Genomic DNA, 17,666 nt, shown 5'->3' on the forward strand with positions numbered 1-17,666 from the left:
CATATGATGCGTTATCACTCTCCAGCCTTTGTGTACATACAGACTGGGGTTATCAACCTTTCCTGTGGCCAATCCGCTAATTTCCATTCTTAACCTACCCTAGGCAGATGAAAGCTAATATCTGATTGGCTGCTATGACTTAATGCCCGTGTGCTACATATCATCACATCATTAACGGAGGTTTGTGTTACTATTTTATCATTCATATATCTCTGTGTCCCCATCTTTTCCAGCGAGGAGAAAGCTAAACTCCTGCGAGAGGCCATGTCCAAGATAGAAGCCAAGAATGAAGCGTTGGAGTAGGTTCATATTATCGTCATGTTTGCTGAACCGGTCACTTACACGCCATAGCGGCAGCTAGTCTGTGGCCAGTGAGCGGGAGGAGGGAACCTGTCCTTAGACCACACACTAGACCCACATCCCACCTCGCATGTCACCAGTACTCCTGCCCACATCAATCATTCTGATTACTCAGGCGGAGCGTGCTGGTGCATCCATGGCAGTACGAGGGCGTCAGATCCGGGCCATGTGTTACACTCTATAGCTAATACAGTAGGTTGTGTGACATGGTACATAGGCTTACACTATAGGATAATACAGGAGGATGTGTGACATGGTACATAAGCTTACACTATAGGATAATACAGGAGGATGTGTGACATGGTACATAAGCTTACACACTATAGGATAATACAGGAGGATGTGTGACATGGTGCATAAGCTTACACTATAGGATAATACAGGAGGTTGTGTGACATGGTACATAAGCTTACACTATAGGATAATACAGGAGGATGTGTGACATGGTACATAAGCTTACACTATAGGATAATACAGGAGGATGTGTGACATGGTGCATAAGCTTACACTATAGGATAATACAGGAGGATGTGTGACATGGTACATAAGCTTACACTATAGGATAATACAGGAGGATGTGTGACATGGTGCATAAGCTTACACTATAGGATAATACAGGAGGATGTGTGACATGGTACATAAGCTTACACTATAGGATAATACAGGAGGATGTGTGACATGGTACATAAGCTTACACTATAGGATAATACAGGAGGATGTGTGACATGGTGCATAAGCTTACGCTATAGGATAATACAGGAGGATGTGTGACATGGTACATAAGCTTACACTATAGGATAATACAGGGGGATGTGTGACATGGTGCATAAGCTTACACTATAGGATAATACAGGAGGATGTGTGACATGGTACATAAGCTTACACTATAGGATAATACAGGAGGATGTGTGACATGGTGCATAAGCTTACGCTATAGGATAATACAGGAGGATGTGTGACATGGTACATAAGCTTACACTATAGGATAATACAGGGGGATGTGTGACATGGTGCATAAGCTTACACTATAGGATAATACAGGAGGATGTGTGACATGGTGCATAAGCTTACACTATAGGATAATACAGGAGGATGTGTGACATGGTACATAAGCTTACACTATAGGATAATACAGGAGGATGTGTGACATGGTACATAAGCTTACACACTATAGGATAATACAGGAGGATGTGTGACATGGTGCATAAGCTTACACTATATAGGATAATACAGGAGGATGTGTGACATGGTACATAAGCTTACACTATAGGATAATACAGGAGGATGTGTGACATGGTGCATAAGCTTACACTATAGGATAATACAGGAGGATGTGTGACATGGTGCATAAGCTTACACTATAGGATAATACAGGAGGATGTGTGACATGGTACATAAGCTTACACTATAGGATAATACAGGAGGTTGTGTGACATGGTACATAAGCTTACACTATAGGATAATACAGGAGGATGTGTGACATGGTACATAAGCTTACACTATAGGATAATACAGGAGGATGTGTGACATGGTACATAAGCTTACACTATAGGATAATACAGGAGGATGTGTGACATGGTGCAGATTGCAGCGGGGATGATTGCTTAGTGGGCGATATGTCCCCAGTCATACAGCAGAGCTGCTCTCGGGGGTCAGAGCATAGAAGGAGAACACATGTAGGTTTTGTGTGAACAGTGTAGAAGGGAGGGTAATAGGGTAGAACATCCTAGGTAGTGCCAGAAGGTAGTTTGGGAACTGGATAAGCTGCCTGTTCAGCTATCAGAGGACGCATTACATTTTGAAGGCGTTTGGTTGTACAACTAGAATAATACGTCTGATGGTGGCGATCCGGAGAGGATTGATAAGTTTGGGTGTTACTTACGGTACATAGCAGTGGTGCCTTCACCCCCGGGAGGTTTTGTTTTCCAGGATAGGTTGGCATAGATAGAATGAGCTGAGGGCCTAGAGCCAGCTGTCCCCCCCCCATATATAAACCACCTGTGCTTGCTTAGCGTCCTCCGGGAAAACCTTGTCATGTGCTTACTGTATGGCGCCATCAGATAGGAAGCCGATTTACGTACCTGCGATTGTCATCCTTACCTCCATGTTTGTTCTCAGTCAGTTCACAGACTCCCTACAGCTGGATCCGGACACAGTGGACAATCTGGACACCTACACTCACATCCCGCCTGCCCTGATGGAGAAATGCGCAGCGCTGAGCGTACGGCCGGACACTGTGAAGAGTCTGGTACAGTCTATGCAGGGTGAGTGCCTTATCACAGTCCTGCAGTAACAATCTGCGGGATCATGGGGTCATTATTCTGCCTTACACACATGGTCTCTGCTCCAGCAGTGTGAGTGGTCTGTGCCATAGAAATATATATCGCTATACTACAGATGGGTAATGACACATTACAGAGACGCACGGGAAGGTGATATACTGGGGTTGGAACCATTGAGGACTCCTGCATATAGAGATGTAATGTAGCTCTGACACAGTGTTATTGCCGTGAAGGGGAAATACATTTATTTTAGATTAGTTTTCTGGGTTTCCCCTTTGGCCGGATATCACATTAACTAGTGCGGCTCTTTCTGTTGGCTCCAGTTTGCATAGATTTTCTAGCGTTTCCCACAAGTGGGGTCTGATGAAGACCCTGGTAGTTTCCTGTGCCGGGAGACGTCCTAGTGGCAAAACAAGTCTCCAAAATCCAAATGAACCTGCTCTCTATCCCCATCTTTCAGTGACCGCTTGGTCCAGCTGTAGATATATTTCTGTAGAGAGAGATTATACATATAGGGCAGTACTGCAGATTTGGATGAATGGAACTTAAAGGGTTAACACCTGCGACTCCGCGCGCATTCTAGGAAAATGTCCTCGTGTCTCAGCGTGCCGCGCCCTACAGCCCAAGGGACATCTTGCAGGTGGAAATGTCTCTGCATCATTAAAGTATTGTTTTGGATGATATATAATACCTATATCAATATACTTTGGAATTATATTGTGGAGGATCCACATTACAGCAACAGAGACTATTGGATACCTTTTACAGGAGTGTCATCATACCATACACGTGAGTTGGGGTACGAACCCATCATTTACATAAAAAGATACCTTGATATGAATTAACATCTACTACACAGCGTGAGTTGGGGTACGCTATTTAATAATAACGTCCTCTTCTAACATACCATTATTACCATACAGGATAATTTTGTATACATCTATGGGCGGTATCCGACTAGAAGGATTGCATAAAGATACCTTGATGTGTCCTCATCTATGAGTGGTAAAAGTGAGTTTGGTACGCTATCCCTCCTTAGATGAGTTCTGGTCAGCGTAATATCTTTTCCCATACATACCATTGTGGATTCAGAGATGTATGTAGAAGATAACAGACTCTAGTATATTTCATCTGTCACTAAGAAAATGACGTCGACATTCAAGGGATGTATCACTGTTCTATATTCTGTTAAAAAGTGCCGCAGATTTCGTCCAGTACCAGTCTATGTTGTGCTGTTGTTTAGAATCAGGGTGAGATTCTTGTAGGCATTTGGATATTATTAGCGGCAGCTTGTTTATGCGCCCTAAACGGTCATCGCCTCGCTCTTTCTTTGTTGTACTAAACAAATGCCCATCTCTCTGCGGTCATCTTCTAGTGCTCTCTGGTGTGTACACTGACGTGGAGGCGTCGCTGAAGGACATCAAGTCCCTGCTGGATGAAGACGGCAAACAAGAGGAGACACTGCAGGACGAGGTTGGAAAGCAGGCAAACGCTCCGCCACCCTCTTCGCCTTCCATGGCGGATGTGAGCAAGGAATGGACCAAATACATGGAGGTGCACGAGAAGGCCAGCTTCACCAACACTGAGCTGCATAAAGCCATGAATCAGCACATCAGCAACCTGAGGCTGCTTACCGGGCCCCTGGACCAACTGCAGCAAGCGCTGCCTGCTCCCAACCTGACTGAGGGTGAGTAGGAACGTCCGCCGACTAGATGGTTTTGCGATTACACTGGCATCTGCTCCAGAACCCTGTTAGCTGTGTGCTCCGCTCTGACAGCAAGGTGACAACGTCTTGTGTCCTGGCAGATGACAAGTCTGTGCTGCAGAACCTGAAAAGGATCCTGAACAAGGTGCATGAGATGAGAGAGCAGCGTCTGTCTCTGGAACAGCAGCTGCGGGACACCATACAGAAGGATGATATCACCACCTCTCTGGTCACCACCGATCGCTCGGAGATGAAGGTGAGGCTACCTGACCTGGTGTTTGCCTTGTGTTACTCATCCGTTTTTTCTCCTTCGTCCACTAGGGGACACTGGAGCTTCATGACAGTGGGGTATGGACGGTGGGTTGAGTTGAGACTGGCACTTTAAAAATCTACAAGTGTGACTGGCTCCTCCCCCTCTATGCCCCATCAGCCCCAGTTTTTAGAATGTGCCCGAGTAGAGCCGGTGCACAGGGGCTGTCTCCAGCCCTTAAATTAAATTACATTTTTTGTAAAAGAAAATCAAGCAAGAGGACAGGCAGACTGTTGGCTGTGACATTCTGCCTGCATCGTGGGAGCCGCCAGAGAGGGGACCACGCGGCTACTGCAGCCTGTGTCCGGTCACCCTATGGAGAGGATGCTGCTTTAGGCAGTTAAGGAGTCATCAGACTCAGCGGGGCCCGCCACAGCTAACACTGGCTTGTGTCCGGGTCCCCGCTCTCCCCTCACTGCCCAGCGCTCTGGCCGCAGCAGCCCGGTAAGTAGCACACCTCTCCTGACTAGCAGGAGAGGTGAAAATAACGGCTGGGGGCTGGTAACAGCGCGCGGCTGTCAGTGCCACGCTGGTGTTGCGAAAGAACACCAGCGCTGGCTGTTAGGTAGGCTCGGAGCAGCATTCCTACCTCTGCGTGCCGGTGCTTGTGGAAAAGGCATCGGCATGTTTATCACTGGCGGCGGTCGTGCCGCTGGCCCCCGCTGTCAGCGCGGGAACACATGAGCGCATGTTCTGCTTAGATGAGTGTATGCCGCGCGCATACAATAGCGGCGGCCATTGGGAGGAGGAGCTTATGGGATCCCTCCTCCTCTTCCTCCCTTCACTGCCTGGGCTAGTTTGGCGCGCTCTGAACGGGAGTGGCGCCTCAGTGAGCTAGAGGAGCTACTACATTGGGCTCCCTGAAGGCACTGGACGGAGAGAGGAGGAGGGGGAGATCTGACAGCTTCTACAGGGGGTCTGTAATTACAGAACGTAGTTTTAACTACCTTCTGGTTTCTATTGAGTAGCATTATTAACAATATTCTGCTTCCCCCTTATATTGCACTGTCTGCCCCTGTTCCTGAGCTGCATTATTATTGAAATTCTGCTCCTCCCTATACTCCTTCTGCATTCCTGAGTTGTATGTGGTTTCTGTCTGTGAGTACATGATGACATCCAGGACAGAAAAAGCTGCTTCACAAAAGCTGTTTCTACTTCAGGGTCCATAGGGGGTCCACAGGGTTGACCTTGGGGTATAGCTGGATCTGGATCCACGGGCACCACGCAGTTAAAGGTTTGCTGCTCCCAGGATGCACTTGGGTCCGTCCTCCTCTATACCCCGCCCCTGACCACAGGCACATCAGTTTTAGTTGGTGCCCGGCCGGAGTCGGGTCACCCTGTCGCAGTGGGGCTGCAGGAGCAGCCCTTAAGCTTTATTTTAAAAGACATTTTTTTTATTTTTTTCTACTTTTTTTACATTTTTACAGCGGCGGCATCATACTGTCCTTTAGGACGTCCACGCTGCCGCTCCTTCTCCCCGCTGGCGCCGTGACGCCAGTACAGCTCTGGGGATCGCGGCGGGACCCCAGAGCCTGTACTAGCCGGGCTCTGGGGACTCCCTTGACTGCTGCCGGACGCGACGGGGATCAGGTAAGCCGCGGGTCGCCGCGTGTGGCGGCCCGCGGATACTTTGTATGTAGTCAGAAGCCTCCGGTCTCTGGGGACAGACCGGAAGCGCTAGCGGCGGCGGCAGGCTCCCCCTCTATTGAGGAATACCCCGCGTGTCCGCTAGACCACCAGGGTAACAGGCTGGTAGCGGGACCGGCAACCCGGGGGTTAATTGCTAGCCAGGGGAGGCAGCCTTCCCTGTCTAGCGGCTCCTCCCCTCAGCTCAGCTCAGCGCGCCTTTCAACTAGCAGTCTGGCGTCGCTGAGCTGCTCTTATCTTACGCCACTCCTCCTCTGAGGTCTCCGGCGGCCATCTTTACTGGCAGGCATCGCAGACTCCCAGGCGGTATCAAGTGGACCGGTCCCCCTGTGTACCTCTCCCCTGCTAAAGGACAGTGTACACAGCGCTATAGCCCTCAAAGACACTGAATCTGGGCGGTTGATTGTAGCGGAAGGTGCAGTGAGTACTAACTTTTCTGCATTGTATGTGACTATTGCTAGTGCTGCCTGTCTGTGACTTATTCTCCTTTCTGTCAGCTTATAACTATCCCTTTCCTTCTCCTACGGCCCGGCAGGTGTGTGGGGGAAGGGCGTTTTTCTGAGACCCTCACTTATATAAATCACGTATTTGTGGGGTCAGTCACATACTGTTACACAGTACCACATCTGGGCTGTTGTTTCGCATACTGGTGAGTGTGCGGGTGTTAAAACCGTAATTCCTCTGGTGATACGTATTTCTTGTGTATTTACGGTATCATGTCTGATGAGGAGACTGAGCGGCTCCTGTGCTATTTTCCTGCAGACGCTGTGCTGCTGGAGTTGATGGGGAGGACTTATCTCAGGATGGTCTGTGCGGGCGGTGCCAGCTGGTACCGGGCCCCTCCAACCCCCCTGTGTCACAGGACCCTCCTTGGGCGATGTTTTCACAGGTGCTGGCGTCTATTGCGGACCGGTTATCGGTCCCATCAGCGGTCCCTTCTAGGGCGTTGCCTCAGCCCACCATCCCCCATTCCCCGGGTGTTCCACAAATATTGGTGTCCCCCCCGGGGCCCAGACTGTGGGTCCTTACTCGGGACTGCCTGTGTATGTGCAGTCTCCCCCAGTCTGGCGGCTTCATCCTCGGCGTTTCAGTCCATGTTGCAAGGTGATGTGCCACCAAGGGTGTCTAAACGTCCGATTGTGAGTTCACTAGCTGCGCAGTTGTCGGACTCGGAAGTGTCCTCAGATGACGGAGAAATCCATGAGGACTCTGACTCTGATGCCATGGGGCAGGAGGTGGAAGCTAAGTCCTCCATTAATGTTCCAGCCTTAGTTAGGGCGGTGCGGGCTATCCTACATGTTGAGGATGATGCGCCGGCTCCTAGGTCGAAGTTTCCTAATTTTAAAAAGCCAAGGTGACTTCAACTGTGTTCCCCCTGTCTGATCAATTAACGGATCATATGGCGGCGGCCTGGCAATTACCCAGTAAGAGGTTCCATCCACAGAAGAGGTTGGCGGCGAACTATCCTTTTCCTGAAGCTCATTGCAGGAAATGGGAGACTCCGCCGGCGGTGGATTCCCGCGTTACCCGCTTGATCAAAAGCGCGACGCTGCCATTGCCGTCTATCTCCTCTTTGAAGGATCCCACGGACAGGAAGGTGGAGACTTGTTTAAAATCCATTTATTCTCTTTCCGGGGCGGTGGCTCGCCCGTCCATGGCTATCTCCTGGGTGGCTAAAGCCATTGAGGCCTGGGCCAATGCCTTGGAGGATACCTTTCCTGATGAGGCTCCGGATATCCAGAGAGCGTTAGTGGGACAGATGCGGGATGCAGCTTCCTATATTGGGGAAGCGTCTTTGGATGGCAGCCTGCTCACTTCTAGGGTGTCGGCTGCAGCGGTGTCTGCTCGGCGCTCCCTGTGGCTGAGGTCCTGGAGGGCTGATGCAGATTCAAAAATGGGTCTGGAGGCCTTGCCTTTTAATGGTGATTTACTATTTGGTCCGTATTTGGACAAAATAGTGGATACTTTGGCTAAGTCCAAGTCTGCTTTCCTCCCTTCGGCCTCTGCGCCGGCTAAAGTGAGGAGCTCTGCCTTTCGGTCCTTTCGGGTTCAGGGTAAGGCCAAGGGCCAGTCCTTCCCGAGACATTCGGCGACCAAGGCCGCACCCAAGCCCAAGAAGCAGGCATGGAGTGCTCGGCGCCCTTCTTCCAAGCAGGAGGATAAGCCTGCTGCCAGATGGGACGGGCCTCTCTCTGGGGGACCCCAGAGTGGGAGGCCGACTTCTCCAATTCACCCAGTGTTGGCACAATACCACCATGGATGCCTGGGTTTGAGAAGTAGTCTCTCAGGGGTACGCCCTGTCTTTTCGGTTCAGGCCGCCCCACCAGTTTTTCTGCACGAGTCCTTCTCTGGACAAGACCAAAGCTGGTCAGATTCAGGTAGCTATAGAATCCTTGCTACAAGCAGGGGTCATTGTTCCCGTTCCGCAGTCTCAGCGCGGGATGGGGTACTATTCTACTCTGTTTCTGGTACAGAAGCCCAATGGTTCTCATCGCCCTATCCTGAATTTGAAGTCTCTGAACAGATACCTCAGAGTTCCCAAGTTCAGGATGGAAACGTTACGTTCCATCATTCTGGCGATGGAACCCGAGGATTATATGGTCTCCCTCGATATCCAGGACGCCTATCTCCATATGCCCATAGCATCGGCACATCAGCGGTATCTGAGGTTTGTTGTCCTGAACCATCACTACCAATTTCGGGTGTTGCTTTTCGGTCTTTCCACGGCTCCGAGGGTGTTCACCAAGGTGATGGCAGTTATGGCTGCCCACCTTCGGGGTCAGGGTCTACGTCTGTTGCCGTACCTGGACGATCTTCTGCTGCTGGCGAGCTCCCCGGAGGTGCTTCTTCGACATCTCCACCTGACCACTGCTTGTCTTCAAGCACATGGGTGGTTGATAAATTGTAAGAAGTCCTCCCTGATTCCATCACAGCGGATGGTTCATTTGGGAGCCCTGCTGGATTCTCGTCAGCAACTGACTCCGGAGAAGGTCTCCTCCCTGCAGCTGCGGATACACAGTTGCCTGAGCAGTTGCCGTCTGTCGGTCCATTCGGCTATGAGAGTTCTGGGGTCCATGGTGTCGACATTCGACATGGTGGAATTTGCCCAGTTCCATTCCCGGCCCCTGCAGGGGCTGATTCTATCGGAATGGAACGGGTTACCTCACCGGATCCGCTCGCAGATGCTGGTGTTGTCTCCGGAGGTTCGGCAGTCTTTGGCTTGGTGGCTTCAGACAGCGCATCTGGTCGAGGGGCGCCCCTTTTGGATCCCGGACTGGGTCCTGCTCACGACGGATGCCAGTCTCCGGGGTTGGGGGGCAGTGACCGGCTCATTATCGCTTCAGGGTTGTTGGTCCGCGGAAGAAGCACTTCTCCCCATCAACATCCTGGAACTGCGGGCGGTATACAGGGCCCTGCAGTCGTCCGCCCCGCTCTTCACGGAAGGGCGGTTCAGGTGCAGTCCGACAACGCCACCACGGTGGCGTACATCAACCACCAAGGGGGAACTCGCAGTCGGCAGCAATGTCGGAGGTGTCTCGCATTCTTGCTTGGGCGGAGTGTCACGTTCCAGCGATCTCGGCAGTCTTCATTCCCGGAGTCCTCAATTGGGAGGCGGACTTCCTCAGCCATCACGACGTGCATCCCGGGGAATGGTCGCTTCACCCAGAGGTGTTTCAGCTACTCGTGGACAGGTGGGGGCTGTCGGAGCTGGACTTGATGGCCTCCCGTCACAATCACAAGTTGCCCGTTTACGGGTCAAGGACAAGAGACGCAGGCGCCTGTCTGGTAGACGCTCTGTCTGTGAAATGGACGTTTCACCTGGCGTATCTGTTTCCTCCGATATCCCTGCTTCCTCGGGTTCTGCTGAAATTCAAGCAGGACGGCGGCACGCTCGTGCTGGTGGCTCCGGCGTGGCCCAGACATCCTTGGTACTCCGATCTGAGGTGCCTCTCCATCGACGCTCCGTACCTTCTCCCTCAGCGTCGGGATCTGTTGTCTCAAGGGCCCTGCCTTTACCCGGATCTGGGTCGGCTGTCTTTGACGGCGTGGCTCTTGAGACAGCCGTCTTGAGGTCTAGGGGTTTCTCCAGTTCGGTCATTGGTACCAATCTTAGGGCACGCAAGCCTGCTTCCGCGCGGATTTACCACAGGGTGTGGCGCACTTATTTTCAGTGGTGTGAATCCAGAAACTATGATCCGCAGGTGTTCCGGGTTTCCAGAATCTTGGAGTTTCTTCAATCGGGTTTGGACCTCAGCTTACGCCTGGCCTCTCTGAAGGTTCATGTGTCTGCTTTGTCCGTGTGGTTTCAGCGACAGATTGCTACACTGCCTAATGTTCACACCTTTTTCCAAGGTGTTCTCAGGATCCAGCCTCCCTTCGTGCCTCCGGTGGCTACTTGGGACTTGGCGGTGGTACTGCGGGTCTTGCAAGGTCCTCCTTTTGAGCCGCTTGAGTCGGTGGAGCTCAAGTGGCTGACGTTTAAGACCATTTTTCTCCTGGCAATTGCTTCTGCCAGGAGGGTGTCAGAATTGGGGGCGCTTTCCTGTCGCCCTCCTTTTCTGATTTTTCACCAGGACAGGGCGGTGCTCCGCACGCGTCCTGAGTTTTTGCCCAAAGTTCTCCTTTCAGCACAGGAGCGTCCCCGCCCTTAGTTGAACTGCTTTGGGACATCCCCAAGGTCTACCCTGTGGACCCCCTATGGACCCTGAAGTAGAAAATAAGAGATATGGTAAGAACTTACCTTTGTTATCTCTGTTTCTACGAAGTCCATAGGGTCCACAGGGCGCCCGCCCTGACGCACCTGGCTTCAAATGGGCTGTGTGGCTGGTCACCGGTTTTCCGTCTCACATTTCTGTGAGTATGGTTTCTTGTGTGTTCCAGTCTTCCTTCTCTCTGTTTAGTCTCCTCCTCCGGCCTTAGCTGCTTACCAACTGAGGTGCCTGTGGTCGGGGGCGGGGTATAGAGGAGGACGGACCCAAGTGCATCCTGGGAGCAGCAAAGCTTTAACTGCGTGGTGCCCGTGGATCCAGATCCAGCTATACCCCAAGGTCAACCCTGTGGACCCTATGGACTTCGTAGAAACAGAGATAACAAAGGTAAGTTCTTACCATATCTCTTGTTTTGCCTGCACTAAGTGCAGGAAGAAATTTACCCATGCTCGCTCCGAAGGGTCTTCCCTGTGCGAGACGTGTGAAGCAGAGAGTGCTAACACGCAGTCTGTCACTCCCTCCTTCATAAATAGTTTGGCAGGGGTCATGGCGGATCTTTCTTCTGAATTAGCCGCTTCCTGTAGGGAACGGGAGGCCGCCAGAGATCTACCTAGCACATCTCACCCTTCTTTTCTAGCAACAGAACCAGCGTGGGCTCAGAATTTAGTCCGCTCGGTGAATAGCCTTGCTCAGGTGATGGGTTCTGCATCTAAAGCTCCTGAAGCTACGGTAAGTCGCTCATCTAAGAAGAGGGCTCTTCCAGCGGTTCTCCAGTCGGAAGAGGATTTGCCAGCGGATCACTCGTCTCAGGAGGAAGGGGAGATGCTGGACGAATCAGACGTAGAGACTTACTCACAAGAACCTGAGGCAATGCAAGGTATTGATGCACTCATCCTAGCGGTAAGGGAAGTTCTAAAGATTTCTGGCCAGGAAGCTCCAGAATCGTTAGAAGACTCCTTATTTGCCAGGTCACAGAAGATTGCTGTCACATTCCCTGTTTCTCTCCAGTTGGACGAACAGATGACGGCAGCCTGGCAGAATCCGTACCGTAAATTCCAGATTCCTAAGCATTTACCCTCTCTCTTTACCCATTTCCTGCGGATATAGGAAGAGGTGGGAGATTCTTTGGTTTCTCGGTTATCAAAGAAGACCACGTTACCTGTTCCAGGAGCTACTACATTGAAGGAAACCTCAGAGCGGAGATTAGAAACCACTTTGAAATCCATTTATACGGCCGCGGGTGCACTTCGGCCGGCCGGCCTTGGTAGGATCTTGGGTCAATAAGGCTGTGGAAAAATGGGCGGAACAATTGACTCGGGGTCTTAAATCCAATACTCCGCGGGCAGATCTGATTACCTTGGCAGAACATATTCAGGAGTCTGCAGTATACTTAGGAGACGCCTCCAGAGATATCGGCCAGGTAGGCGCTAGGATTTCTGCTTCGGCGGTCTCTGCTCGCCGGGCACTTTGGCTTCGTGCCTGGCAAGCGGATGCTGAGTCAAAAAGCGCAGTGGAAGCTCTTCCTTTCACAGGCGATATTTTATTTGGTCCAGAGCTGGACAAGTGGATTTCGCTGGCCACTGGAGGTAAGAGTAACTTTCTACCTTCATCAGCACCTCCTCCGCGTCGCTTCCTTTCGTTCCTTTCGACCATCTGCAAGATTTCAGGGACGATCGCGAGGTTCGTCTTCAGCGGGGCGAGGAGGCCGTGCTAGAGGATGTCAAGCAAATAATGCCCGCCGTCCTGATCCCAAGCCAGCAGACAAGCCTGTGGCATGATGGGCTCCCATCCCATCTCGGAAATCTGAAGGTGGGGGCTCGTCTCCAGCGTTTCTCGGAGGTTTGGGGACGGACTTCTCCGGACACTTGGGTTCGGAATCTGGTATCTCACGGATACAAGATCGAGTTCGCTTTCACTCCTCCTGTGCGTTATTTTACAACAGGTTTGCCCGTCGATCCCTTGAAGCAACTAATTTTGCGTCAAGCGATCGAGAAACTTTTGCTGGCCGAGGTTTTTGTGGCGGTTCCCACTGCACAAAGACAAGGGTTTTACTCAAACCTTTTTGTGGTTCCGAAACCGGATGCGTCAGTCAGACCCATTCTGAATCTGAAATCCTTGAACCAGTATCTTTCATTTTACAGGTTCAAGATGGAGTCTCTCCATTCTGCATTGCGGGACTAGAGGCAGGAGGGTTTCTGGTGTCGATAGATATCAAGGACGCCTATCTGCATGTCCCAATTTGGGTTCCTCACCAGGCTTTCCTCAGATTTGCCATCAGGGAAGCTCATTACCAGTTTCAGGCCCTGCCATTCGGTCTCTCGTCAGCTCCCAGGGTATTCACCAAAGTGATGGTCGTCATGGTGTCTAACTTGCGCTCTCGGGGAGTGACGATAGTTCCGTACCTAGACGATTTACTCATCAAGGCTCCGACGGCAGAAGTCCTTTTACACCAAGTGTCCCTTACACATCAGATTCTCATTCAACACGGATGGATTGTGAACTTCCAGAAGTCTCAGTTGATGCCGTCCCAAAGACTTCAGTTCCTAGGAATGATTCTAGACACTGTTCTGCTTCGTATATTCTTGCCAAGGGACAAGGCCATAGCCATACAGGAGCTGGTTCGTCTGGTGCTCAGACCTAGGAAAGTATTGGTGCATCTTTGCATCCGTCTCCTGGGAAAAATGGTGGCTTCCTTCGAGGCCATCCAATTCGGCAGATTTCACTCCAGAATTTTTCAACTGGATCTTCTGTCTCAATGGTCCGGGTCCCACCTACAGATGCATCGGCTGGTGCGTTGTCTCCCCGGACCCGCATATCCTTGCTCTGGTGGCTTCGGACGGAACATCTGTTAACGGGTCGGCGCTTCGGAATTTGGAATTGGACCTTGGTCACCACGGAGGCCAGCCTCCGCGGATGGGGAGCGGTGGTGCTGGACAATCACTTCCAGGGGCTTTGGTCGCAGCAGGAATCCCTCTCACCAATCAATGTTCTCGAACTGCGGGCAATCTACAGAGCTTTGATACAGGCTGCTCCTCTTTTTACGAGGACTTCCGGTTCGGATACAATCCGACAACGCCACGGCAGTGGCATACATAAATCGCCAAGGAGGAACCCGCAGTCGTCTGGCAATGAGAGAAGCCAGTCGCATCCTTGTGTGGGCAGAAAGACACGTAGAGGTCATTTCCGCAGTGTTTATTCCGGGAGTCAACAACTGGGAAGCGGACTACCTCAGTCGTCAGGATCTTCATCCCAGGGAGTGGTCCCTTCATCCCGAGGCCTTTCATCAACTGGTTTGCAGATGGGGGAAACCACAGATAGACCTGATGGCATCTCGGATAAATCATCAACTACCCCTTTACTGCTCCAGGACCATGGATCCGGCAGCGGTGGGAGCGGATGCTTTACTGATCCCTTGGCCGTACAGCCTTCTGTACCTGTTCCCACTGTTTCCGCTCCTCCCTCGGATTCTCAAGCGGATCAAACGAGAGTCGTCCACCGTCATTCTAGTGGCTCCGGTTTGGCCTCGTCGGGTTTGGTACTCCGATCTATTATTCCTTCTGGCAGACGAACCTTGGCCTCTTCCGCTACGATCGGACCTTCTACAACAGGGTCCATGTGTGTACCCGGATTTACGGCGGCTTCGTTTAACGGCGTGGGTATTGAGACCGCCATCCTAAGAAGCCATGGTGTTCCTAGGTCGGTCATTCCTACCATGCTTAGGGCTAGAAAACCGGTAACATCAGCGCATTATCATCGCATTTGGATGGTTTATATCTCCTGGTGTGAAGGTCGTGGATCCTCCACTTCCTCTTTTCATTTAACACGTCTTCTTCTTTTCCTTCAAAAAGGCCTTGATGCGGGCTTACGCTTGGGATCGCTTAAAGTGCAGATTTCTGCTCTTTCAATTTTTTTCCAGCGTCGCCTAGCTCTGATTCCGGAGGTTCAGACCTTTTTTCAAGGGGTACTTAGAATTCAGCCCCCCTTTGTGCCACTCACGGCTCCTTGGGACCTGAATCTTGTTTTATCTTTTCTTTAGTCAGCCACCTTTGAGCCTTTGCAGGAGGTGGAATTGAAGTATTTGACTTGGAAGATGATCCTTTTATTGGCCCTGGCTTCGGCCAGACGAGTGTCTGAACTTGGAGCCTTGTCCTGCCGTTCCCCTTACTTGATTTTTCACGAGGATCAGGCGGAACTTCGTACCCGCCCTTCCTTTTTGCCCAAGGTGGTCTCGGGTTTTCATCTGAATCAGCCGATTGTAGTGCCAGCGTTGTCGGACTCTTCTGGGGATTCTCACTCCTTGGATGTGGTTCGGGCACTTCGCATTTGTGTGTCCCGTACTGAGGGGCTACGTAAATCAGAGGCTCTGTTCATCCTTTATGATGCTAATCGGTGTGGCTGGCCTGCGTCTAAGCAAACTTTGGCCAGGTGGATTCATCTGACTATTCGTCAGGCATATGTTGCTTCTGCAAGACCACCGCCGGTATCCATTTCTGCGCATTCTACGCGCTCTGTGGGTACTTCTTGGGCAGCACGTAGAGGTATCTCAGCTTCACAGCTTTGTAGGGCACCGACGTGGTCTTCGGTTCATACTTTTGTACGTTTCTACAGATTTGACACTTTTGCGGCTTCTGCTTCAAATTTTGGTCGTAGTGTCTTGCAGGAGGGTAGCTTTGGGACGTCCCCACTGTCATGAAGCTCCAGTGTCCCCTAGTGGATGAAGGAGAAAACAGGATTTTGGTACTTACCGTTAAATCCATTTCTCCGATTCCACAGGGGACACTGGACGCCCACCCAGTGCTTCTTGCCTGTTCTCAGTTACTTGTTCTGCTTCAGTTCTGTTGCAGTTTGGTCTGTTTTCATTGTGACTGTTTATCACTGCAGCCTGCTGTGTTCTTGCAGTGTGTCAGTATGTTGGATTGTTTCTTTTCCTGTTCTCCTTCTCTGTTCTTCAGTCTGTTCTCCGTCTCCTCTCGGGCTCAGTTCTTTAAAACTGGGGCTGATGGGGCATAGAGGGGGAGGAGCCAGTCACACTTGTAGATTTTTAAAGTGCCAGGCTCAACTCAACCCACCGTCTATACCCCACTGTCATGAAGCTCCAGTGTCCCCTGTGGAATCGGAGAAATGGATTTAACGGTAAGTACCAAAATCCTGTTATCCTAGTCTGACTGACTCGTCCTCTGGTCTCTCAGAAACTTTTTGCAGAACAGCTGAAGAAGTACGAGCAGTTGAAGGTTTACATTGACCAGAACCTTTCGGCTCAAGAGAACATCTTAAAAGCACTGACTGAAGCAAATGTCAAATATGCGCCAATACGGAAGATCCTCACAGAGTCTGAGCAGAAGTAAGTCCTCCATCGCTGCTTGTAGGGTAATGTCTGATGTCCGCCAGTCCCAGGAAGTGGGTGGGTTGGTCACATGGTAGGAAGTCCTCCATCGCTGCTTGTAGGGTAATGTCTGATGTCCGCCAGTCCCAGGAAGTGGGTGGGTTGGTCACATGGTAGGAAGTCCTCCCTCGCTGCTCGTCTGGTAATGTCTGATTTTATCCAGTGCCAGGAAGTGGGTGGGAGGGATTCTAGTCCTGGTAAGGTGCCTATAGGAGGAGAACCCCCTCCCCCCACATAATCCCTTAGCCATACAGTGCATATCCAGTTGATAGAGTAACTTCAGGAGACTTGACAACATAAATAGCAACATATGAGACAATAACTTATCCAACTGATTCAGCAGAGGAAGCACTAGCTATCGCAGCTACTAACATGGTAGCAGCTGCGATAGCTGTAATATGGTAATGCAACTGCTGCAGTACTGATCCGAGCTGCGTCCTAGGATGCAGCATCTGATCATCTGCAATCCCATCGGCTGGCTAAGTGACCCATGGCGTCACAAGTCGGCTGACGTAGTTGCTAAAAAGAGTGCAGTAAATCTCTGTCAGCCAATAGAAATTCTGGCTTCCATTCTGGGAAACTGAGACCGTCCCCGCCCCAAGATGGCAGCAGACTGTGAATCACTGACCATCTGTCTGCAGCCAAACTGCGAGTGATGTCGCAGACCCAAGCTGCAGAGTTGCAACACGGGTCCAGCGCATACGCAGATACCCGTACATGGGGAATCCGCGTAAAACGCTTCCCCGCGTACTCTGAGTCCGGTCCTTAGCGTAATTGTGCGAAACATGTACCTGCACAAATTAAGAAACCTTGTGCTCACCTGCTGCCGCTGTTAGTAGCACCTGCTTGGAGTTTTGTCTACACTTCCGAAACCGGAAGTGACGCAACACAGTCATAGCAACCAGATGAGGCTCCAACTAGAAACCGGAAGGGATGCTACAGCATTGTGGCAACCAGGGAGAGGCTTCAAAAACCAGAGCTATCATGATATAGCTGCAAGACAATAACAGCAACCCAAGTGGACTAACAATGATGGGTACCAATGGTAGATAGCAGCAAATATAACACAATTTAGGTAAAAAGCCGCACACGCTGTCACCCTTTGGAAAACCGGAAGGGTTACCAATACAGCGAGGCGTAAGACTCACTTAAGAGCCAACTTTTCGGATATTCCGTCATCAGGGAAGGAATAATGGACCTGATTCAGGCCCGCTCGCTAGGATGCATTCGCACGCAGCCAGCCGATTGTGCGCATTGGTACGCATCACAA

The 17,666-nt window shown here is 51.0% G+C and overlaps 1 protein-coding gene across 1 annotated transcript in view; it reads left to right on the top strand.

Moving 5' to 3' along the window:
- Positions 1-17,666, top strand: part of PTPN23 (protein tyrosine phosphatase non-receptor type 23) — a 59,226-nt gene that overhangs the window by 28,957 nt on the left and 12,603 nt on the right. Inside the window, exons 13-17 of the mRNA XM_088463977.1 lie at positions 234-299; positions 2,479-2,624; positions 4,018-4,329; positions 4,449-4,603; positions 16,203-16,354. Coding sequence (XP_088320103.1) covers positions 234-299; positions 2,479-2,624; positions 4,018-4,329; positions 4,449-4,603; positions 16,203-16,354 — 831 coding nt within the window. The remainder of the gene's footprint in view (positions 1-233; positions 300-2,478; positions 2,625-4,017; positions 4,330-4,448; positions 4,604-16,202; positions 16,355-17,666) is intronic.

Source organism: Taudactylus pleione, unplaced genomic scaffold (genome assembly GCF_031769625.1).
Source record: "Taudactylus pleione unplaced genomic scaffold, aTauple2 ptg001542l, whole genome shotgun sequence".
NCBI classification, from domain to species: domain Eukaryota; kingdom Metazoa; phylum Chordata; class Amphibia; order Anura; family Myobatrachidae; genus Taudactylus; species Taudactylus pleione.